The following is a 23,813-nucleotide window of genomic DNA, read 5'->3' on the forward strand; positions in this document are numbered from 1 at the left end:
ACGCTCTTTCCCCTCCCCAACCTCCCCGAGGCACCTCTCTTTAAGAGCAGACCCCAGCTCTGCCACCAGCAGAGGAGACTATGGCAAGGGGCCAGCCAGGGCAGCAAACTGTGATCAGTGTTAATCCACCCCAGTGCAAAGTCTGCCGGGCCAAACCCAGCCTCGCCAGCTGCCTTCAACCACTGCTGGGTTGCTGGTAAGGCAGGGGAGCGGTGACTTTAAAGTGCTCCAGCTGCTTGTGTGGCAGAGGCACCCAGCGGTGCCCTGGGGAGGCCTTTGGGACACCATGACCAGACCCAGGGCTCCCCTAGCTGAGTGGGAGCATGGCTGTACCCACATCCCCAGGGCACAGGCTGGGGTGAAGCTGCCCTGGCCCCCCCATCCCAGCCTAGCACTAACACACTCTTCCTCCCACTGACACCAGGGAGCAAGCACTGGCTTTTCCTCTACTTGAAAAATCCCTGGGATAACTGAACAGCCCTGCTAACAGCATGCTGCTTGCTCTCACTTTGAAGAGCAGTGCTCTCTTACACCTCTCTTACATAGTGCTGCCCCTGTGTGGCGGCAATAAGACGCCCCTGCAAAAGAAGAGGTGAGTTTTATAAAATCCTAGGGGATATGGATGCTCCCATCCCCATGGCAAGACCTGTACCTGGTGGTGCTCCTCTACCCATGGCCCAGGCTGGGCAAGCAACATGCCTTGGGCTTGGCTCCGCATCTCATCCCCCCAGCCCAGGCCACAGTGAGCGGAGGGAGGACGCGACCCCCAAGTCACTGCCCAGGCCACACGTCCAACAGATCTTGGTTTATTCCCGGAGTGCGCAGTGAGCGGGGGTGAGGAAGCGGAGCTGCCGGGCTGGCAGCAGTGGTTATTGCTGCAGATGCGTCCTCCAGCGACGACGGGTCTGGGGGAAGCTAACTGCCTGCCTGCCTCTACAGGGCAAAGGACGGGCCATCACCAACCGCCAAGCTGGAGCCTCCCCATTATCCCAGAAGAAGGTGAGGGGAGTGGAGGAGCACAGAGAAGTGCAAATACGTTGGCACTGGAGCCCATCTGCACTGGGCAAAGGAGCCCAAGGGAGGAAAAGAGTGTAACAGTGTGGAGGGGGTGAGGGAAACAGGGGAAAAAAACCCCTGTATGCAGGAGAACATCCCCTCAAATCACCATCCCCTCCTCTCTGGGGGAAGGCATCCCCTCTTGGGTGCTGGTCCCCGCCAGCCCTGCTGTGGGCCATAAACAGGGGCAGTGGATGCCCCAGGAGCTCCCAGGGATGGGAGGGGTGGCCAAGCTGCTGTGACAGGCATTGCTGTGCCCACGTGGAAGAGAGGAGCTTCTGCTGCAGTACAGGGTGGCATGTGTTCACATGGCAGGGGAGCCCCCAAACATTCAGTGCCTGACCCAGTGGTGGGGCAAAGGCAGGGGCATGAAGGTGGGAGTGATGTGTTGAAGGCCACGCAGAAAGAGCCAGTGGGCTCCATGCTTTGGTCGTGCTTAGTGGTGATGAGTGCAGTGCAAGGGCTTCAAGAAGAAGAGTATGGCCTTTCCTCCTCCCAGAAGGCCACTCGAGCTCCCCAGGAACCTGCTGCTTCTGCCTGAGCAAGGCAGTACCTGCTGATGCTCCCAGGTGTGAGCAGAGACAGGCAGGGATGAGACAGCACTAGAGCAAGCAATACGAGTCGCCCCTCTCTTCCCCCTGCAGCTCCTGCCTCTCCTGGCTCTGCCGCCAGCCCCCAGCCTGCTCCTTCACTCCCGTCAAGCTCGGTGCAGGGATGCACAGGTACTCCATGCTGCTTGCCCTCCTCTTGTTCTGGGGTGGGGAGAAAGGAGGGGGGGAGTGGAAAGAAGCCCAGCCCAGAAGAGGAGAAGGGCATCCCCTGCCTGCCTTGACCCTGGTCCACCCGAGAGGGTGGTGTGAGGCTTGCCGGGAGGCAGGGCTGGTGGCTCAGCGTGGGATGGAGCAAAGGGGGAAGAGCATTCTGTGTCCACAGATCCAAGGGGAGGCACTTGGAGGGGGCCTGGCCCGCCGGGGTGTCACAGCCACGGTGGATCTGTCGTGGCTCCTAGCCGCACATCGTCAGCAGCAGCCACTGGGAAGGAGAGGGAGAAGGGATGAGCAAGGGCTGGTGCATTTCTGACATGCCCTCATGTGTCAGCTTTACCAGCCCTCCAAGAAACAACAAGCCTGCAGCAAACCCTTTTTCTTATCTTGATCTTTTATGGGTTCTTTCCCTACCCAAGGGACTGGAGGGCTTTCTATCACCCAGCCTAGGTGCCCCATTCACCCTAATGCCTTGTCCCTTTGTCTCCCACCCCGCCCCCCACTGGGCTGAGCTCTCACCTCGGAGAGGTTCATGATGGCGGTGCCAGTGCCTTCGGGGTCCATGCTGTGGAAGAACCCTGCAGGGGCACAAGAGCAAGGTGAGCAACACATCTCTCTGTCCCCACCCTCCCTGCCCCAGAGCCACCACTCACTGAACATGGCCTCCAGCTTCACGAGGCAGCAGACAAAGTTGTCAAAGTCCACACCCATGTCAGCATCTGCATAGCGGGCCACCACCACCTGATGCAGCTTGTTGTTCAGCTTGAAACCTGCAAGGCAGAGAAGAGTCAGCACCCCAGGGAGGCAGGAAAGGAGGGTGTAACTATGAAAGTCCATGCCCCCACCCAAAGGGACCACCAACCCACCCAAGGAAGGGCACCGAGTCCAGCCTCAGCAGGAAGAGGGGATGCTCTCCTTGGAGCCATATGACTAGTTAGCTCACTGACCCACCCCAGGCCTCTACTTCATCAGGATGGGACCCTGCAGGTCAGAAGACAGAGGCTGGGACCACCTTGTGTGTGTCCTTAACTCCGAGGCTCCAGCACTTGGCACAGCTGGGATGGAGAGAACCCAGCATGGCCTCATCTCACTACCACAACAGGTTGGCTCCAAGCACACAATATAGGCTGGTTTCACTCTTCTCCAGCTACTTGGGACAGGGCTCCAACAGCATGAGCCCCCTCCCCAGCCCCCAGCCCAGCCCAGCCCCATCCTGCCCCAGACCTACCAGCTGACTCTAGAGCCATGCGCATCTCATAGGAGCTCATGGTGCCCGACTTATCCAGGTCATGCTGGCGGAAGATCGCCTGCAAAAACATCACAGAGGATGTGAAGGGCAGGCTCTCCTATGGCCTCCAGCCTGGCTCTCCCCTCACCCTGCTGCCCCAGAAGGGGTGCTACCCCCATGCGGTGTGCCATACCCCCCGCTCCTCCTCACCAGCCAGCTCCGGATCTTGTTCCACAGGATCTGGAACTCCACCAGCCCAAGGTGGGCACTGCCATCTTTCTGGGAAGCAGAGGGTCAAGGAGAGAGCAGCCAGCAAAGGGGGTAGTGTAAAGGCAAAGCCATCGGATTCCAGCCATCTGAGGCAACAAAAGCCTGGCCACACTCGGCCTGCCCAATTTTCCCCCCAGCTTCCCCGCTCTGTCCTGCAGCATCAGCAAGATCAGAGCCTGCAACCCAGCGGGGAAACAGCAATGCTTAAACTAGCTGCCATGCCACTCCCTGGGAGCAGCTGTGCTGCTGCTGCAGGAAGCACATCGCTATGGTGTCCTTGGAGCAAAACTGGGCTGGCCTGCAGCAAAAGGGGATGCTGCAGGGCCAGGCTGGAGAATGGCTCGGAGCTGCTCCTCTACCCACACCTGACCACTCAGCTGCCTGTCCTTGTGCAAGCAGGAACACAGGCCATGGCTCCTGTCGCTTTACACCTCTCATCCGCAACTGCTGGACAGGATGGTTTGGGGGAAAAAACCCAAGAGCCCTTGTTCCCTTCCAGGAGTGTCTCGAAGGCTGGGTGGCATCATGGCATGTCAGGCTGGGGAGCCTGTGGGGAAGGGAGGCACAGGGCGCTTCCTCCCAGAGGGGAAGGTTGAAGGCCTGAGCAGGCCTAGGCTTCTGGTGGCGGAGCCAGGGCCCAAAGCAAGCAGGGCAACTGGTGACCTCTTCCAAAAAACCTGTTACTAAAGCCCAGAGGTGTAGGGCAGGTGGCCCTGAAGCCACAAGGACCCCTTCCTTCCTTCCCCTGGTTGAAGAGCCTCAGCAGGGCTGGAGAGCCAAGCCCCAGTTCCTGTGTAGAAGTCTTGCTGCCGGCAGGCTGAGCACCAGGAAAGCTGGCCCCTGCCCGCAGCACCAAGAGGATACATCCATCAGGTTGACCATGTTGCGGCAGGAATCCAAGCTGAACCCATCCGTCTTCAGATCTTTGTCTGAGGAGGAAGGAGGAGGTTGAGCACGTGCATTAAAACCCAACCTGCTGGGCAGGCCTGAAAGGGCGGGAAGGGCAGCACTTACGTCTAGCAATGACTCTGTTCAGAATAGTCCGGAGCTCGAAGACACTGATTTCCATGTCCTGCAGCAGGAGCAGAGTTAGCAGCACCCCTTGCCTGCTTTCCACCCCACTTGTGGCCATTCCCCCCCACCTAAACATCTCTGCCTTAGTCACAACACATCAGGGTGCCATTGCATTTTCTGCATGCCCAGAAGAGTTTGGGCCACAGCTGGATGCCCCTTCCCCAAATCTGCTCCCATCGCACCACCCCTGGGGGCAGCTGGGCTGAGCCATGTAGAGAGGGACTTGTCTGCAGCATGGGACTGAGCGAGCGTGGGGTGGGCTGGACGTCTCATGGCCAGGGATCCCATCCCATCCCCTCCCCTCCCCAGGCCAGGGCCCCCCACAGCTCAGCGCAGCTGTACCCACCTCCCCTGCCAGCTGCTGGAACATGTTCTTGAAGCCATCCTCTATGTCATCCTCAGTTATTTCCTCCTGGGGTGACACAGGCCAGAAAGAAGAGGTTAGTGGTCAAACCTGGGCTCTGCCCTACCTCCCAGGCTCAGCAAACCCAAACTGGAAGGGAAGCTCTTCTTTGTTCGTCTTACCTTTGTTACTTCCCACATCCCCATCACCTCAACCCTGCTAGCCCCTCTCCAGCCACAGTGACACACCTCCTGCCTGCAGCTCCCCCTCCCAAGCCCCAGAGCCTTTGTACCAACTGAACCAAAGCGGCAGCTCCTACCTCATCTGCCAGATCTGCAGAGATCTCCTCATCTAGCTCCCTGGGGGCAGAAAGGAGGAAAACAGTGATGAGCAGGGTCCCCAGCCAGCTGGCTGCCCGTGGTGGGGAAATGTCCCACCACTCACAGACACAGGGCATCCCCTGGCCAGGCAGGGACTCACGCCGTGTCCGACTGCTTCTCGGTGAAGACCCGCAGGATGAAGTCGGCCTCCTTGTGTGGCTCGAAGGTGGAGGGCACAACGATGTACTCGCCGGGGGGGAGCCGGATCTGGTTGCTCACCTCCCGCAGGTTGATGAAGGTCTCAGACCGTGCCCGGGACTGGTTTCGCAGGAAGAAGTCCTTCTTCAAGTGCACGTTTTGGGTGCCCTGGGCCTGGGGGAATGAATGCACTTGTGGACAACAGCCCCTCAACAGTGGTGACCCACAGGGAGCGGCAAGACAAAAGCCAGCCCCATGAGACAGGATATCCCTGCCCTGCCCTGCCCATCCCAGCAGGAGCCATCCCTCCCACATGGAGGTGCCCAGCACCCATTAGCACACTAGCCACTGCCAGCAGGGTGGGAGTTCCCACGCCACTGGGTGCACATGTGTGCATGCATGTGCATTAACCCATTCCTTCCCACTCTTGCTCTCTCCTCCAAGAGTGGGTAGGCTCCAGCAACTCAGGACGTACCTCCTCAGGAACCTGCAGGGAGGAGAGAAAAGGGGAAAAAAAAAAAAATCAGAATCCTAGTACCTGCCCCCATCCCTTACAGCTGCATGGAGCATGGGACAGGGGACATTAACCCACAGCCTTGCCAAAGCAGGTGGGAAAGGTTTCCCTGAGGACTGGGGTGCCAGGTTGAGGCAGGATTGGCAGGGCTGAGCCCATCCCAAAGAAGCAGCATCGGGGTGGGCAGGGGTTACCTCGTAGACAGCAAAGCCGATGGTATGCATGTCACCCCCCACCCGCCGCTCCCGCCGACGGTGCTTCTGCATCAGAGCCACCAGGAAGCTGCAGGCCACTTCGTCGTCCCCAGGGTCATCATCCTCTTCCAGCAGCTTGATCTTAAACTGGGGGTTGATCCAGAATGTGGCTGGGAGGAAGAGGATGCGTGGATGAGACACCTGGCTCCATCATGCTGCCAAGAGCGGAGATGTAGAGGGGAGATGTACCTGGGTGATTCCTGCAGCCCCCGGCAGTGCTCCCCCGGCGCCATGTGCCCTCGAACACCTGCGTGTGCCATCTGCTGAGCTCGTCCTTGGTGAGGGCGTCAGGGGTCAGGTTGCAGATTTCCAGCCTGGAGAACTCCCTCATGAAGTCCCGGAAAGACATCCTGTGGGAGGCAGGCAGGGGCTGAGGCCAGGACACTGCTGGCAGGGAGGGAGGAGAGTGCAAGCAGCTCCAGACCCAGCCAGCGTTTTGGGAGAATTAAGTGACAGCAAGATCTTACCCTGAGCAGTTATAGCTCATTTAAAGCCCACTGCTGGGTTTGGGGAAGAAGAGATGTTTACCCTTCCTAGATGTTTATTTTGCATTTAATTGGGCTGAATTTCCTTGAAGGGAGGAAAATTATTAACTAGATCAGATGAGAAAATGCTAGCAGGCTCTCCAGTGCTGGAAAGGCAGCTCATAAAGGCAGGTCATGTATTTCAGGTGAAGTAGGGCCACAGGATCTTTCCCCAGCTCCTCTGCTGCTTCCCAGGCTGGCTGCTGAAAAAGAGCAGCACTTTTGCACTCACCAAAACTCTCCATCCTCCATCTTCAGCTGCAGCTCTTCCCTGTCGTCAGGGTCAATGTTGTTCCACTCAGAGGAGCTGGAACAGCAGGAGAGACAATTAGATGAGGACTACTCAAGGTGAACTGAGAGCACTTCAAAGCTGGCCCTCAACTACCCCCCTCTCTGATGTGAAGGGCACTGCACACTGCAAACTTCGCCTTGGCAGTGCCGTGCACTCAACTGCTGTGTGTGCAGTGCCTTCTGGCCTGCCAGTGGTGGGATTGAAGTCCCATCTGTCCAACTCACCCATCGCTCCAGGCTCCAGTCCACTCCACCTGACCCCAGGGGTTCCTGATGCGGATGAGCTGTTCCTGCTGACCCCGGTAGTTCACCTGCCAGTCACCAGACACAGGAGGTTGAGCCTATGACACTGTCCAGGCTATTTTATTGCTATTAAAGTCTCATCTAGCCAACTCACGTCTCTGAAGGCTGTGACAGAATAGGCGTGGCCCTTCACCAGCTTCTTGAAGGTCACCGCTTCCATATCAAAGGCACTTGTGATCTGAGGAGAGTGTGCAAAGCTCAAGTGAATATGATTAAATTCATATAGTCCTATCCCTACTCCTTCCCTCCACCATGTAGAGAATCCCCCTTGCTTAGCACTGCTCCAGCCAAGAGAAGCAGCAGGTACCAGCACCCTCTGCTCAAAGGCTGCTGGCTGAGGACAATGTAAAGACAGTTTCCCAGCCAGCAGACCCTGAAGATCCATCAAGCAACCGTCCAAACTTCAGAAAGCAAGAAAAGGATTTCACGAGAGGGAATGGATGGAAAACCCCGCTCCAGATAATTCTCAAACGCTGACATAAGACATGGCCAGAGCTATAGGCAGACCCTTGTTCTAACAGCCCACACTTGAGATGGACATTCCCGCTCCATCCAAAGGAGCCCTTTCACAGCAGCTGGGCTGCAGCCCCATGCACTGTGCCCTGGGGCTGACATGCTGGCTCTGGAAAGGGTGCTCTGCTAAGAGGGGAAAGAAGTAACCTCCTGCCTGGTGTCCCAGCGAGGGAACTGCTGACACAATCTCGGGCTGCGAGGCCTCGCCTTGGCCACCACTGGGGCAGAGCCCCTGGCTCATCCCGGCACACCACTTACATCGATGGAGCAGCCCAGCAGGGACCCCCTCTCCAGTGCCTTGCGGATGATCTGGCCCATGTTGCGCGGCGGCCGCTTGAGGTCATACATCTCTGCCACGCCGCCGGTGAAGTCCTCGAAGCCCTCGGTGGTGCTTCCCCCTGAGAGTGCCTCGTAGCAGCCGTTCAGCCTGAGCACCGTCAGAGAGAGGGGCGCGTGAAGTGACAAGGATGTAGCACACTGCTGCTCCCCAGGCACCCAGCACAAGCAGGGCCAGGGATAGAAGAGACCCCCTCCCTGCCGCCCCGCACAGTGAGCTGCCCTGTCCCCCACCTGCCCACGTGCCCACCACAGGGGTACCCACTTGGCATAGGCCTTCTCCAGCAGAGCACTCCAGAATTCAGTGCACTCTGCCGAGTGCACGAACAGAAGCTCCCCGTCCTTGGTGGGCAGCTGGTCATCCACCACCACGTCCACCCACTCACCGAACTGCCAGATCTGGGGGATCGGAAGAGAGTGGAGTGAGCTCAGAGCATCACACGACTTGCTCATCCCTACTGCAGAGGGATGCCCTCAATCCACCACCCTCCCTCCTGTCCCCAGCCCACCACCTGTGGAGGGCCAGGAGTTCCCAGCCCACCTGGAAGTGGAAGATGCCGGCATAGTCCTCCTGGAAGCTCTGCCCGTGGGGCACCACACGGTGCAGGAGCTCCTCATTGAGTGTGAGGGAGCCGATGGCAGCCAGCAGCCAGCAGTCGCCTGGGGAAGGAGAGGAAGCCAGTGTGAGCACCCACCACCTCCCTGGCTGGGGTGGTAAGCGGTGGATGTGTAGGAGCCCACGGCATGCTCTCCTTGCAAACAGCTCAAAAAGCACGCGGAGAAACCAGAGAGGGTCCAGCAGACAGAGCTCAGGGAGCCAGGCTTGTTCAGCCTGCCTCAGAGAGAAGTATTAGCTCAAGGCAACAGGGAACAATCCTCCCTGACCTGGTGCCTGTGTCCAGACCACCACGTACAGTCAGCACCAAAAGCCCCCTTCTGCAGCCGTTTATCTAGACCCTCCTGGGACTCATTCGTATGACTGCCCTCCACATCTCAGACAGGGAGTTCTGCAGTGGAATTACATTTTGCCTTTAAAAAAACATTTTATCAAACAAGAGGTTTAATGCTGCTACCCCAGCTTCTCAAATTGCAAGCAACACCACCACACTTTTCCTTCCAAATGCTCTTAACCACAAGTGCTGCTCCAGGCCAGCACTGCGCTTTAAATTCTTTGCCTTGGTTCCCCTTTCTCTTTTGCCTTTGAAGCCTGTCACACCTTAGCCTTGAGCCTGGATAACCTGTACCAGGCTGTGGTTTGACAAAATGGCATTTCAGATTTTTTAATGACCAGTAGAATGCCGCCACAGTGCTCTGGGCTGTTACATGCTCCAGTTACCACCTCAAGTTTGTTCTAATTACTGGATGCATTAAATGTGGTTAGCCCTGAAACCAGCGTGCTATGTGTGCTAAGGTACACAATACTCCCAATCAAGTGCCCAACTTGATCCAGATCAGGACGACACTCTTGGTGGTGCCCAGATCTGGTTCCGATGACCACAAAATCCCAGTTGCCAGCCCTGCCAGCCTACACAGCCCATTAACACTGCTCTTCTTGTCTCAGTACCTTTGTCTTGGGAGACACCCCTGGAGAAACAACAAATCACCACTTGTACTCCGTAGCTCTCCTCTCAGTTCCCTTCTGCCACACCACGTTGCTTTGCAAGCACTCTGTCATGACCAGCACATCCTCACCTCCGTTTGTTACTGTCATCCAGCTGCCATCCCTCACCATTTACCAAAGCAGGGAGCTCTTTGGAGCAGCTCCTGGCGTTGTTGTCAGCATGTGTCAGGCATGGATCCACCTGACAACTCCCCTGATCTTAGCATGGTCAAGCTGTGCACACATCGACCCATTTTCATGGAGCCTTAACCTAGAGCCACCAGGAGGCACAGGGTATCCACTGCCTTCCAGTTTCTACCGCACTAAAATGGGAAGGGAGCCTTTGGTACAGAGATGGTTGTGCAGTGGCTGACATGAAAATGTGCTGCGTGGGCCTGCGGAAAGGTGCTGTGAAACTGGTCCACCCTCAACCTTACACAAACATCTCTTCTCCAGCCACACCAACCCTCCCCAGCCACTGCTCTCCAGACCAAGGTCCGGGGACAGAGCTCCAGCACTCACCCAGAGCCCCCTGGCAGATGTCTGTCCGGGTTGCACCGCCAACGATGAACTGAGGGTCATCCACTAATTCCTGCAGGAGGAAGAGAGAATCAGATGCTGGTGCTAGATCTTGGCAGGGCCTGGGCTTCTGGGGGGCTGGCACCCACTGCAGTTCTGAGTCAGGAGGAAGGGTATATGGTCCCTGAGAGTTGCACCCCACCTGCCCTCTGCCAGGGAAATCTGCTTGACTGCAACCCCAAGGCCATCACAGTGAGGCTAAGGGAAAGCAAGATCTTCTGCTGTAGCCATGGGAGGACACAGCTAGATAGACTAATGGCATTCCCCTTGCACTCGTGGCACCAGGGGATATACACCCTCAAAAGCCCCAGCCACTGAGGGTGACACATCTGTGCCATGACACCCAGAAGCAATGACATAGCCCACCCATTTTAAAGCCCATGGTCTGCTGCCCAGAGAAAGCAGGACCTGCTAGACATGATGCTTTTCTGAGCAGACACTCATAGGGCATTGCTCTAGGCCCTTGGGAAAGTGGGCTATGAAGCACATGAGGGACTTTGAGCACCGAGAGGAGCAGACCAGGGCCAGACTGCAGCTTGGCAAACCACATCAGTGCAGACACTGCAGGGTAGGGATGCCAGCCCAGCCCGAGGAAAAGCAAGCCCAGCACTTACCGACGGACGCTTCCACTCCACCCCCCGCGTCTTGCTGGAGTGTGGCCCCAGCTCCTTGAATCCAAGGGCAGAGGGGCCAGCTGGGAACTGGGGATCCCTAAAGAGGGTGCCGCTCTCAATGCACTCCTGTTTAAGGGCCTCATAGTCCTGGTTGAGGTACTTGATAGCGTTGTTGTGTTGGCCAACCCCCTCGGCTCTCAGGCGGTCCCTCTGCAGACGGGCAGCCATCCCACCAAAGGGCATCATGGCTGGGCACCGGCAGCGCTACCTTCAGCTCTGCTCCCTGCAACAAAACAGGCATGGCTGGGCTGAGGCAGGGCCTGGTACCCATGCACCACCCTGGGGACGTCAGCCATTTCACACAGTGCCAGGCTCAGAGGCCGGATCTCCAATTCCCCACCACCCCCACAGCAGGGATCTTCTCCGTCACCATTGCCCTGGGACAGCGAGCAGAGCCGCCACATAGAACATCCCCAGGGTGGGCCCACACACCAGGAGGACCTCCCCAAATCCCATCCCTAGCAGCAGCCCCGTTCTGATCCATGGCCTCCAGCCCGGCCATTGCAGCCCTGCTGTCTTTAGGGGACACCGAAGGAGCAGAGCGGCTTTGAGGGCCAGCTACAAGGAGGCAGCTCACTGGTGGTCAGGCCGTGGCTCTCCCGTCCTGTCCGTCCCTGCCGCGCGGAAGGGCTGAGCCCAGAGGAATTTCAGACGCTTTCCGCCCCCGACAGCCTCTCCTCCCGGCGCAGCTTTCCAGGACCTTCCCTCGTCCCAGCTCCTCCTCGCCTGTCGCAGCCAGGAGGGCGTCAGCGGCCGCCCCGCAGCTTTTCCCAGCCCTGGGCCCCTCTCCCTCTCCTCGAAAGCCGCCCCGGCTGCCTGAGCACTGAGTCAATAGGGCCGTGAAGGGAGGAGCCCAGTGGGGCGCAGACAGCTCTGTCTATGGGGCCAGCGGAGGACAAGGATGAGGGAAGGAAGAGGCGGGACGGCCCTTCCCGGCACGCACACAGGCAGGGTGACTCAAGCCTCGCTGACGGCCAGTGGAGCAGCCTGCTGGGAGGCACTGGGAAAGGGATGTGGCTGCAGTGGGGCACCCCGGCACCAGGAGACCGGGGTAGGGCAGATCCTGCAGAGCCCCCCCCACCACACCGGTCCCTCGCCCCGGCGAAGGCCTTGCCACAGGCCTTCCTCCCAGGGGGTTTAACCGGCAGCTCATGGCCGTGTGCTTCGAACCGGCATGACACAGCTGCCAGGCGTGCCTGGCCCCGCTGCCCTGCCCCACTGCGCCCGCTGCGGTGGGGCAAGCCCCAACTCCCCTCCCTGCCCCCAGCTGCCCTCGGCCCTGCTCAGGTACCCGTGGCAGGAGCCGGCGCTCGTGCCCACCGCGCCGCCCAGGCTGGAAGGGGCCTCTGGGGGCCGTCTGGTCCAACTGCCCACGCAAGCAGGGTCACCTGCAGCAGGGCCGTGAGGCAGGTGCCACCACCATGGGCCCACCGGCGTTTGCGGCTTACTCTGCCCCACTCCCCAGCCATCTCAGGTCCTGCTCGGCAGGGCTGGTGCTGAATACTCTGAAGGTTTCTCCGCACAAGGCAGGGGAGCAGTTCTTGGGTAAATAACCCAGGAGCCAGCAATCCACTCGGAGCAGCGGGCTAGGATGCCAGTGCTGGCCTGTGGCCTCCCCAGAGCCCCGTCCCAAGGGAGCAGGGTGCAGCCTGGCTCCGGAGAGGCGACTCTCCTTGTCCTGAAGTGCTGTGATAGTTAAGGGAAGGCAGGCAACAGCAAAAAGGGTGCAAGCTCTTGGCAGGTGCATGGGGCATAAATCTGGCTGCTAACCCAAGGCGCTGCCCTAATCAGAAGCTTTTCAGGAGGAAAATCTGCCCCTCCCCGTCACTCCGCCTGTCCTGGGATGCTCTAAACCCACTGTCCTTCTCAAAGACAGCACCAGCCCTTCTGTCCTCTACAATGGCCCCAGATCTATGGAGCTCAGCCCTTTTCCATCATCTCCTCTCCCCAGCTCTGGCTCCGCAGCCAGCACCCTGGCAGCCTCTCCCAGCAGCGAGGCACTTGTTGCCTGCAGAGCTGGTGGAATGACTCCTCTGGTCCAAGCCGCTGCCCAGAGCCCAGGGGGGCTGCAGGAGGAAGAATCCCAAACGCAGCCACCTGCACAGCCTCCAGCTCCCACCTTGCTACCTCCCCAGCACTCACAACACAGCCTGCCGAGGGCCGCAGCCCCTACCAGGCTCCCTGCACCCTCTCCCATCCTGCCTACCGGCACTGGACATGGCCGCGGACACAGGGAGCTGTGTGCAGTCCAGACGTGGGCACCGTGTGAGTTATTCTTAGCTCTGTGGCTCAAAATACTTGGGAAGGTTGTGCTTAGCAGCAGACGGAGGTCACGCAAGCGCAGAGTGAGGAAAAACATTTCAGACCCCAGGATGGGACAGGAACCATGCGGGGCCTTAAGCAATGGGGTCAGTTGCTGACACCCCCCCCAGGCTGATGCTGATGGACACTGCAGGTCCTCCACGGGGGGAGGAAAGGGCGTGCAGAGACAAACCAAGCCCCCAGGGCAGCCTTCCACACCAGGCAACATCCAACCACAATATGATGCTTTCCAGTATCAGAGGCACCTCTCATCCCTCTAAGGTAGGAGCAGAAAGACATGCTGGTCCCTGCAGGGTCCCTGATACCTCGTGCACCTTAGTGCATACTGAAACCCCCCTGGACAGCATCATTGCTGAAGTCCAGCCAAAAATCTCTGCAGACTTCTGCTTTGCCAGCTGCTCTTGGAGATCGAATGAAGGGGGAGCTCCCTTCTTTAAAACGAGCCAGGCCGAGCCCAGACACCGCATCCTGCCGCATACTCAGCTCGGGGCAAGGAACCACAGCCACCCATAGGGTGCCACACTGCGCAAGCAGCTCTCAGGCCCTTCCCAGCCCTCCGGGTGACAAAAATCTTCATTTCCCACAAGCTCCCCTTTTATGTTCCCGCATCCCCTCGACGAAATGCGGAGTCGGCTTGGGGTCGGCATCGCATTCCGGGTCGCCGCGGTACCCAGTTTACTCGCCGCCCTGATTGGGAAGCCTCCGGGTCTCTGCGGCTGCATTATCTAATGCAAAAATCCCCGCGGATAAAAAGGGGGTGGAGGAAGGGGGGGAGGGATAGGGAAGCCTGGAGCAGCTCAGAGCCCGGGGGGCCCTCGCCGTCGAGCGGGCAGGGCGTTCGCCCCCGCGGCGCAGGAGCCCTGCCCGCCCGGCGGCCCCTCCGGTACTAACCCCGTGCTGGGGGTCGGATAAGGGTGAGGATGGGGGACGACTTACGGAAGCTGCTGCCGCCGCCACCGCCCTGCCCGCTTCAGCCCAGCCCAGCCCGGCTCGGCTCGGTACGGCCCCGCGGAAGGTGGGGTTTCAGCGGGCAGGATGTGCGACCAAAGGCGGGGGGGCGGTGGGAGGGGGACTTAAAGGCGCAGCGACCTCTCACAGCTCCCGGGAAGTGATTTAGACGGGCTGCAGGTGCGGTCCTGGCTGCTGTCACCCCTTCCCAGCTCCCGGGGATGGAGGGGTAGCGCCGGGCTGGGCGCGCTCCTTCCACCTTTGCTCCGAGCAAAGGGCTTGGTGCACATGGAAACCGGGGCTAGAAGGAGAAGAGGAAGCGACTCCTCTGGGAAAGTGTTTGAGGGTGCCTCGGCACTGCCCCAGCTTAGCTAGGTGAAGCTCTGTGCTGCGCCTGGTCCCAGGGCTTGTTGACCTGGTGCCAGGGCTGCGCAGGGTGGTCCCAACGGATGTCACCCACCATGGGGTCCTTCTCCTTCCCTTGTGCCTGGGGAGGCTATGTCTGCACCGCTTCACTCCTGCAAGCCCAGGCAGTGATGGCCAGCAACCCCACCCCACCAGCTGGCCCTTGCTGGGCAGGGCCCATCCCGAGCAGGTCCCACTGCCCTGGGGCTTCCCGCAGCAGGGCTGCCCCTGCGTGCCCTCCATGATTCACTGCACAGCTATGCCGGGTGGTGCCGTTGCTGACAGGCATAGCCACAGCAGGGCTTGGCATGGCTCCACGTAGTGTGGTGCAATATGGCTTTGTCTGGCATGGTATGGCCCAGCATGGACTGGCACAGCTTGGCCTAGTGTGGCTTAGCCCAACATGGCTCAGCACAGCATGGCTTGGCCTGGCACGACCAGCTCAGCTCAGCCCAGTTCGGCATGGCCTGGCCCAGCCCCACCTCCGGGAAGAAGCTCTGCACTGCCATCCTTCTGGTGCCAGGGCTGAACATGGTGATCCCAATGGCTGTCACCAACCATGGGGCTCCTTCTCCTCCCCTCATGCCTGGCCTGCAGCTAGGGAGGCTGTGCCCACACTGCCTCACTGAAGGAGCTGGCACCCAGCTGCTCCCCCAGGCTTCACAAAGCACCTACTTTCTAACCCATCCCACCTCACCCCAGGCAGGCAAATCTTTGCTAAGCAGGGAGCAGGTTGCACAAGGGGTTAGGAGCTGTGTCCCTTGCCCAAGGGAAGGGCAATTAGGACACTCAAAAACAGCTGTAGCGTGGTCCTGCTGCTGCACCCACAAAGGAATACTCTGGCCCTGTCCCCATCCCCACCTAGGAGAGCCTGCCACAGGCAGCTTGTTCTGCCCACCCTGGCACAGAGGAGGCTTTGGGGTGTCTTGCTCTGGGTTGCCACAGCAGCTGCTCCATCTTAGCCAGAAGGCAGCTGCCTCACTGCCTGCAGGCTGGAAGCAACAAGGGGGGCCCTGCTGGGGTCACCAGCCAGCTCTGCACCAAGCTGCAGACAGCAGCGTGCTTTCAGACAAGGAGCAAACAGACCTGCACCGCCAGGGTTTGTTCCTGCTTTGAGCTTGTGCCTGAATGGCTCTGCCAACTTTCTCTTTAGCCTTGACCACCACTGACCATCCTGCCTGCACAAGATCTGCTCCAGACACTGCCCATCCTTGTTGTGATCCCATTCTCCTCCTGTTCATCTCTTGCCTCATTACCCCTCGGTGGCCTTTAAAGCTGCTTTCACAGCTGACTCTCCTGGGGTAGGAGACAGCTCCTGCATAATCCTGTCCTACAGGCTGTCCCATGTCCTGTCCCTTGTGCTTGGGAGAAGTTTCCACCAAACACCCACGCAATTTCCTTGTTCTCTTCCCTCAAGCTTCACTTTGCAGCAATGCCTGCAGGGACTTGGCAGTGCACACCGTTCCTCTCGGTTTTTGGTTCTTTGTCTGTGCCCAGGCATTGCCTCTTCCCAGCCCTTTGGCTGTGGGCTGCCAGGGGAAGGAGAGTTTTTTTGTCCCCTGCTCATGCTGTGCCGCTGGCACACGAAGCCACAGAGCCTGAACACAGCAAGGTGGGAACGGAGGTCACTTGTCCATCTCTCAGAGGCCTGCCCCATACCTCCCCTCTCCGTTGTGCCATCCTCCAAGTAACAGCCACTGTACACAAATTAACGAGCATGCAGCAGCTGCCTGGGAACCACCCCTGCTCCAGCCTGCACCAGAGAGCAGCAGGGAGCAGTCCTGGGGGCTGGCTGCTTGCTGCCTGCCTGCCCCTGTGCTTAGGGGATGGCTGAGCTACAAGCAGCATCACACAGCAGGAAAGTACTCCCAGCCAAGCTGCGCTCCAGGGATCTAGCATCCCTCACCCTTTCCCAAAGGCTTTTAGCTGTCCACCCAAACAAGGCTGGGAGACAGGTTCCTGGATGGAGGGGGCAGGAGCAGTCACATAAATTGCTATTGAGACCATAGGGTTGGGCTGACATCTGCTACAGAGGCTACCAGTAAAACTCCCCTCCCCTCTTCTCCCACACAATCCCCAAAGCATCTTTCCCCATCCCAGCCTCAGTGCATGCAGCTCCCCATCCAACTCGCTTTTAGCGGCAAAGCCTTCGATGCCTCTGCAAGCTGGAGGGAGAGCCCACTTGGGCTGGGACCCGTGAGACACAGCCAGGTTCCCAGCAGCAGGGCAGGGCTTGTGCTCACACACGGGGACCGCACAACCCTCTGCTCCTCCTTTTGCACCACGCATGCTCCTGCATCCCTGCCGCAGCTGGGGTCCTCTCCTCCCAGGTCCCAGCCCCCAACCCGCTCCATAAAGAAAAGACTGCAAGAACAATAGCTCCTTTTTTTCCTTTTTACTTTTGTACACAAATATATACAGGGTATTATACACATCTCTACACAGACAGTGCCGCTCGGAACACACAGCTCTCTGCGGGCAGAGCCCTGACAGCCACAAAGAGAGTCCTGGGCTACAGCCATACCTACAGAGACTGGAATATCCCAGCCCGCCTGCTGGACCGGGGGCAAGGGCAGTAGGTGGGTGCAAGAATAGGGAAGCAGGATCAACATTCTCCTCACCCCAGCCTGGGAGGGGACCAGGAGCTCTCAGCTCACATGCTCATTTCATTTCTAGCCCATCCCTGGAGGGGACAGGGTGACACTTAGCATGCCCCTCCGCACCCGCATGCACTCCAGCTCTGGCTGAGCCCTGGGAGCTGGGGTGGCCTGCCCTCCCCATGCATCAGACCCACATCTCTTCCCCCCCGTCCCCCCTTTCCTCTGGGCCTGGGATTCCTATAGAGAGGTGTACAGGAAAGTCAGCTATGTCATCCTCAGAGTAGCCCCTCCCACCCGCTCTGTGTCTCTGGCTCCCCTCCTCTAATAGGGGGTGAGGGAGAGAAAAGCCATGGGATGCGACCGCCCGACCGCACAGCGGAGCTGGGCAGGGCTGACACTTCACTTGTTCAGGTCTATTAAAGTGCTTGGAGCTCCAGGGCCAGCACAGGTGATTGAAAAGGTAAATGACTGCCCCTTTCTACCCGGCCCCATCAGACCCTAGAGGGCACGGCCCCAGTGAGCCAGAGCAGCACCTGCAGATGATAGGCAAAGAGAGGGTGGTAGTGTCTGCAATGAGCACCAAACAGGATGGTGGCAAGGAGTTGAGGGAAATAAATATAGCTCAATAGCAGGGAGATTTATTATTTTCCTTTACATTTTACACAAGGGGAGGGGGGAAGCAATTGAGGGCAACTGATCTTGACTAGAGACCTCCTCACAAAAAGCCTTCAAACAAGGTCAGACCTCCCTGTGGATGCCAGGGGCTCCAGTCCACCTCTCCCATCCAACCTATCCCCTCACTGCCTCTGGAACACAGCTATTACCAGAGAGGGGGCAAGGGCAGAGGGAGGGGAAGAACAGCCCCCTCTCTCAGGCTGAGTGATGCTGGGGGAGCCTACACTCAGTCAGGGCAGGTGAAGAAAGCCAGCACAGCTCCACGAGGCTTCTGTGCTCCTGAAGATGGTGGGCTTGCTTGGAGAGGGCTCCCAGGGGCTGCTCTCCCAGGGCTCCCTCGCTCCCCGACTGCCTCAGCTGGGGGACAACCCTGAAGCAGCTCAAGGAAGGCAGCCCATGGGCCCCATCACAACCAGGCAGCACTGATCCTGCAGGGTGCCAAGGGCCTGCAGTCCAGTACCCTTTCTCCCCTCTCCCTAGCACCCAAGAGACCCCCAGCACAGCCACCCCCATCCCTGGGCCTGACCCTGCTGTGCAGACACAGGGCAGCAAAGGGGGTCAGGTCACAGTACCACATGGGGGTCAAGTTGACTTTTGTTTGAAAGTGGAGTACAATGTGCAAAAAAAAAAAAAAAAAAAAAAGCCACTTAAAATGATGCTGCAATTCCCTGCCTGTGCCCCTGGGGGAAGAGGGCACAGGACCTGGGGGAGAGGCTGCCTGCGCCTCCCTCCTGCCCATGAGAAATGCCCTCAGCACCCCTCACCCTGTGAGGGGCTGCCCAGCTCATGCCAACCCCATGCCCCTTCCCAGTTTGATGCCACCCCTGACCACAAGGCCAGGCTGTCACCTTTGCCGGGGTGGGGTGGGGGGGGAAGTCTCTGTCACCAGCCCTTGGTGCCTGGCCCAGCTCCTGGCACGTCACACCAAGTGGATGCTGCAAGGGGTTGAGAAAGGGCAGGCATGGGGAGAAGGTGCAACAAAAGCCACCCCCCCTCCCTAGGTGGGGCTTCCAATACACTGACTAAAGCATTTTATCACCTTCCTGTAAATCTAATAAATTATTAGTGTTTCTCGCCAGGAGGACAGGGGACAGAGGGGCCTGCTGAGAAGACCCCAAAGGTTCCCCTTGCGCCCTCTTGCTCCCCACAAAGCACCCAGCCTTCCTCCTCCCTGCAGGTCCAGAGCAGCACCACAGGGGTCACAGCCCCCCTCCTCCCCAGCCCCCAGGGTTTTGGGGTCCAGGGACACATTAAAAGGTAGCTAGTAAGGAGCATGCCTGCTGAGCTGCTGGACGAGCAGGGAAATGGAGAGCTTGTGGCAGGGCCCCTGCCCTCACTGAAGGCAGCAGCCCTGGGGGGTGGGCAGGCGAGGGCAATGGCCAGCACCCTTGGGTGCCTCTCCCTACGTCTCCATGCGCACAGCCTGCCCCACTCCTGGGCCTCCTTCCCCTCCTGCCTTCCGAGGTCCCTACTGGTGGATCTCGTTCTCTATCAGGCTGTCCTCACATGACTGGAAATCCGTGTCGTTCATGCCATCTGCGTTGATGAGCTCCTCGTCCTGCGACCCCTGCTCCTCCGATTCTGTTGCTTCACCCTCAGGCGAGGAGTCCTGCAGCACTTGGGCGATGTACTTCTGCCAGGGCCAGGCACAGGACGGGCCAGGGGTGGGGAAAGAACAGAAACGCACATGAACCCAGGGGCTTCTCACGGCAGCACAGCACAACACGCAAAGCGCCTTGCAAGAGATTGAGTGTGGGGATATGCTGGGAGGGTGAGGAAGGGTCCAGACTCCATGGGATGTACCAGGAGAAGGGGTAAAAGCGGGGCTGGCTTGGCCCTGTGACAATGGATGTGCCAAACCCCAGCATTCTGGGACAGGCAGCACCCCCAGGGAGCCAGGGCTGGGAAAGCATAGGGCTTCTGAGCTCTTTGGAGCTCACGTGAACTGGAAGACTGTGCTCCCTTTTTTGCCAGTGGACGTGTCCCTCTGAGGCTGTGCCTGCCTCCTTATGGGGAATCTCCTTTTGGAGAGATGCCGCTGCCCTTAGGTACATGGAGACTGGGAATAAGCCTGGATTACATGTGCACACCCCAGCCCTGCTCTCCTGAGGAAGCAGAAGGCTCTGCTTTACTGCATCTCTGCATGTACTCTCTGAACAGCCCCACACAGACCCCAACTAGAAAAATCTCATGGTAGAAGGAAGCAGCTGGAATGAGCCAGTGAGCCAAGGAGAAGTTCAGAAAACTGACTCTGGTATCTCGGAGATTTGGGTAGGGGACGGGAGAGTCCCCAAAGCACTTTCATGGCATTCAAAGCAATGCCCACAGAGACTCCTTTGCATAGGCACTAGGACCAGCCTGGTGGGTGACAGCCTTTGCTGATGGTCAAGCGTGCAAAGATGCAGAATGAGAAGGGAGACTGACCCGGCTGGATTTACTGTCCCAGCCAAGAGAGAGGCAGAAAGTAAATGAGGCAGAAAGTAAATGCACAGCATCTGAGGAGCAGCAGAAAAGGGTTGTTCATAGGGGCGGGGGGGGTTACACTTCATCACCCAGCTCAGGTGAGGTGCACAGCGCCCAACACTTGCATCCCACACTCACTGGGAGACTCTGGGTGCTGCCTCAGAGAGGTGAAGAGTGAGGTACTTGGACAGGGAGTTACCTCCCCCTTCCCAAACCTGGGTAAGGAACACACCAGGGCATGGAACGGGGGAAAGGGACTCACAGCTGATTTGGGAGCTGGCAGACTGGTGGCAGGTCTCCCGTTCTGCCTGTTTTCTATGGTGTCCACCTCCGTGTGGTCAATCTGGAGAGGAAAGGAGAAACTGACGGACTGCTGGGGCAACACATTTGCTGTCCCACCACAGGAGCAGCATACGGGCAGCAGGGACAGCTTTGGGACTGTCTCCTCTGTGAAGCCAGGGTTGAGAGGCTCTGCTGGGGAGCAGTCTGGGGTCCCCCCAGAGCCCCCACTGTTTCACTGCTAAGCTGTGCTCCCAAGAAGGATCCCGCACCCCCACCCAGCACTCCACCTCACCTTGTAGTTGTGAGCGCTGAGGTATTTGAAGTGCCCGAAGCAGACGTGACACAGGCAGATCACAATGGTGATCACGAGGACCACAAAGGTGAACATGGAAGTGGGGGCCAGGAAGCCTGGGGCAAAGGAAAACCGAAGTGCTGGTGTCAGAGGGACCCTGACCATGCTCCAGGGCTGGGGGCTGCCAGGACCACAGCCTGGCTAGGGAAGCAGCTCTGTAGGAAGCCAGGGGCTGGCATCCCAGCCCAGTGCTCACCTGTGCGCATGGTGGAGAAGAAGAGAAGCCAGAAGAGGCAGAGGATGGGGGCTGCCACCACCTGGTTCACAGCCCCCGAATGGATCTTCTTGTCCAGTTTGGCAGGCAAGTAAGCATAATACAGGTTGTATCGGTCCACCAGGTGCTTAAGCAGCATGTACATGAGCCCTGGGAGAAAGGGAGGGATGCCAGCAGAGCAGGGAATCAGCTTCTTCCCCAGTGCCTCTGACTGACAGGGAATATCTCCTCCGTGCCACCCTTCTTGCCTCCCAGCCTCGAGCTCTCCCCAGCCTCTGACACAGGGAGGCAGAGGGGTACCACTTACCAAACGGGACAATGATGGGGCAGGTGATGCTGTACGTCATGACCACAGTGAAGACGCACATCATCCAGGCGTAAGCAGCCCCAAACTGGAACTCATAGGCCTGGTGCTGCCAGAGGGAACACAGACCCGTCAGCATGACCCTGGGAGCCGAGCGGGATGTGCAACACACCCAGCTGTACACACAGCATTGGGGGCCCCATCACAGCACTCCCATCCCCAGGTGGAGGCCACAACCCACCCCCTCAGCCCCACTACATACTCGTTTGACATTCCTCCGCTCGGCGGCTGAGCGGGCCAGGCAGAGGCGTATCATGTACATTAGCAAGCCGGGGATGCGCAGCAGGTCCATGGCATTCCCGATGAAGGCGGAGGCGATGACATAGTTGACGAAGAAGGCCCCATTGTCTGGCAGGAACACACACCTGAGGAGGCGCAGCGAAAGCAGGCTGCAGGATGTGCTCCCCCCTTGCAGGGCAGCAGCCAGGAACCCTCAATACCAGCCCAGTACCAACAAGATCCTCCCCCCATTGCAAAGAAGGCCCTTCTGCCCAACTCCACTTACTCAAATCGCACAGCAGCTTCAGCGAGGAATTTTTTGTCAAACAACCAGCGGAAAAACACATCCAAGCTGTGGGGGAGGTGGGCAAGAAGAAGAGTAACAGTCAGAAGTGGCTATAGACAGACATGCACATGCAAACATGTGGAAGCTGCTCTAGACGGACCCAAAGCTCTGACCATAGACTGTTTTGTTCCCTCTTGGGATGTGTCACCAGCAATTATGTAAATCAGACACTGGGAAAAACAGTGGAGCATCAAAACGTAAAGCTTCCCGCTCTCATGTGTTCTTCTCCCTTTGCCCTGATCCTATCAGTAAAGTATTTTCCTCTGCCCTCTGTTTGGGCACAACATCCATGCAAGGAACAGGTGGCTGACTCAACAGAAGAAACCCGTTAGGTACAAGGTACTCTCCAACACAGAGATTAAAAAAAATCCCTTAGGAGAAACAAACCCCATTTTCCTCAATTCTGATTTTTTTGATATAAAACCACCCAATCCTCTGGCACCTCAGGTACTGGTGGAGTACAGAGCTCCAGAGGCAACTGCAGGGAGACCGAGTCCTCAGAAGGAAGCACAGTCTGTTTAACAGTATCTGGTCAAAATGCAAACCTTGTGAGAGCATTCACCTGCCTAGGTTGTAAGGCTATACACAATAAGGCATTTTTAATCTGGCTGGGAAATGTTGTTATAGTCACCCACCAGGATAGAGGACTATTCTTCTGCTTCTATCAGAGGGTTTGTCCATTCTCAGGAGCTCCTTGACTTCGCCACTGAGGGGCTGTATATCCCCCACCCTATGACATATAAGTCTCTACCAGGACCCCCCATCCCATTCCCACCCTCCAGTTTTTCCTTCCTCACACTGTTTCCCTACTTGACCACTGTTCAGTGCTGGGAGCCTATGCTGATGGCTGGCAACTGATGCACTGCTGTTTGCCACAGGGCATTTCTATAACCCCTGCAGGAAGACTTGGGGCCCGCATCCAAACAGACGAGTATTGCTGCAGCCTACACATAACTATCCCACCCAGCCAAGCAGCGCAACCTACTCAGTTCTGTTGCAAATGGGGAATTCACTAGTTTTGTGCAAAATTTGGAGTGCGCACTGAGTACAGAGGTGCGGAGTGCCTCCTTCACCAGCAGACCTTGAGCAAACTTTTCACATGCATGCATCAACCGTGCCAATTTTTGCTGCATTATTTGTAACACCACAGCACATGTCAACGCATCTGCAGATTGATTCAAATAAGCTCCAAGAAACCCAGACAGGTATGGTCTGGCCTGGCCCCATAACCAGAACTAAATGCCACCTTCCCAATGGGATGGTGGCCAGGGCACTTGTGCAGCGGGGAAAGGATGTAGTGTAGGAGAACAAACAGGGGTGCATCTCAACCCTCCCCATGCTCCAGGTCTCTGCACTTGCTTTCCCTTCCCACCACCCCTACCTGCTCAGGCCCAATGATGGGAGCAGCAAGACCATGAAGATGAGGAAGGTGTAACACTTGTGCATGGTCGTCCTGTTCTCTCCAGACCTGAGGGCAGAGAGGAGGCTGTTAATCTTTCACTGTCACCGCACCAGCCCCAGGAGCGGTGCCCCCATCGCTTTCTCATTAGAAAGTACTTCCAGTGTCTAATCTGAATCCCACCCTGTCCACTACTGCTACGTGAATATGCCCTTTTTCCCCTCCAGTGCGTCTGAGGTCTCTTCTTGAGTCCCAGTTCCTCCTCCCTTGTCTCACAGGCCCTCCCAGCCCTTGTATCTTCAGAGGACTCCGCAATAATCTCTCTTGACCCGCAGTCCTCAGAGCTGGTGACAACCTCCCCACCAGTCTTTGCAACATAGAGC

At 58.1% G+C, this 23,813-nt stretch overlaps 2 protein-coding genes across 5 annotated transcripts in view; both read right to left on the minus strand.

Annotated features, from left to right (window-relative positions):
• Window positions 1–790: 790 nt before the first annotated feature.
• CAPN11 (calpain 11) lies at window positions 791–14,177 on the minus strand. Of its 3 annotated transcripts, none has more exons than XM_052806674.1 (22): window positions 14,096–14,177; window positions 10,782–11,057; window positions 10,111–10,180; window positions 8,530–8,648; window positions 8,254–8,387; window positions 7,911–8,079; window positions 7,234–7,317; window positions 7,062–7,147; window positions 6,778–6,852; window positions 6,211–6,371; window positions 5,962–6,131; window positions 5,729–5,740; window positions 5,216–5,427; window positions 5,055–5,094; window positions 4,739–4,804; window positions 4,333–4,390; window positions 4,183–4,247; window positions 3,259–3,327; window positions 3,049–3,127; window positions 2,474–2,590; window positions 2,340–2,398; window positions 791–2,088 (listed from the first exon to the last, which is right to left on the minus strand). In XM_052806674.1, the coding sequence occupies exons 2-22, from the start codon at window positions 11,025–11,027 to the stop codon at window positions 2,062–2,064; spliced, it is 2,118 nt and encodes a 705-aa protein (XP_052662634.1). In that variant the 5' UTR covers window positions 11,028–11,057; window positions 14,096–14,177; the 3' UTR covers window positions 791–2,061. The 3 variants fall into 3 exon arrangements, with proteins under 3 accessions (XP_052662634.1, XP_052662635.1, XP_052662633.1); XM_052806675.1 differs by having other exon boundaries at window positions 10,782–11,064; window positions 14,100–14,170; XM_052806673.1 differs by lacking the exon at window positions 14,096–14,177 and adding an exon at window positions 11,419–11,576 and having other exon boundaries at window positions 10,782–11,064.
• Window positions 14,178–16,896: 2,719 nt separating this feature from the next.
• TMEM63B (transmembrane protein 63B) overlaps window positions 16,897–23,813 on the minus strand; it is a 48,753-nt gene continuing 41,836 nt past the window's right edge. For both annotated transcript variants that reach the window (XM_052806672.1, XM_052806671.1), the window contains 8 exons: window positions 23,413–23,499; window positions 21,972–22,037; window positions 21,669–21,831; window positions 21,410–21,515; window positions 21,085–21,252; window positions 20,829–20,944; window positions 20,517–20,597; window positions 16,897–19,424 (listed from right to left, as the gene is read on the minus strand). In XM_052806672.1, coding sequence (XP_052662632.1) covers window positions 19,260–19,424; window positions 20,517–20,597; window positions 20,829–20,944; window positions 21,085–21,252; window positions 21,410–21,515; window positions 21,669–21,831; window positions 21,972–22,037; window positions 23,413–23,499 — 952 coding nt within the window. In that variant the 3' untranslated portion in view covers window positions 16,897–19,259. The remainder of the gene's footprint in view (window positions 19,425–20,516; window positions 20,598–20,828; window positions 20,945–21,084; window positions 21,253–21,409; window positions 21,516–21,668; window positions 21,832–21,971; window positions 22,038–23,412; window positions 23,500–23,813) is intronic.

The sequence above is a fragment of the Harpia harpyja genome, chromosome 13 (assembly GCF_026419915.1).
Source record: "Harpia harpyja isolate bHarHar1 chromosome 13, bHarHar1 primary haplotype, whole genome shotgun sequence".
Taxonomy (NCBI): domain Eukaryota; kingdom Metazoa; phylum Chordata; class Aves; order Accipitriformes; family Accipitridae; genus Harpia; species Harpia harpyja.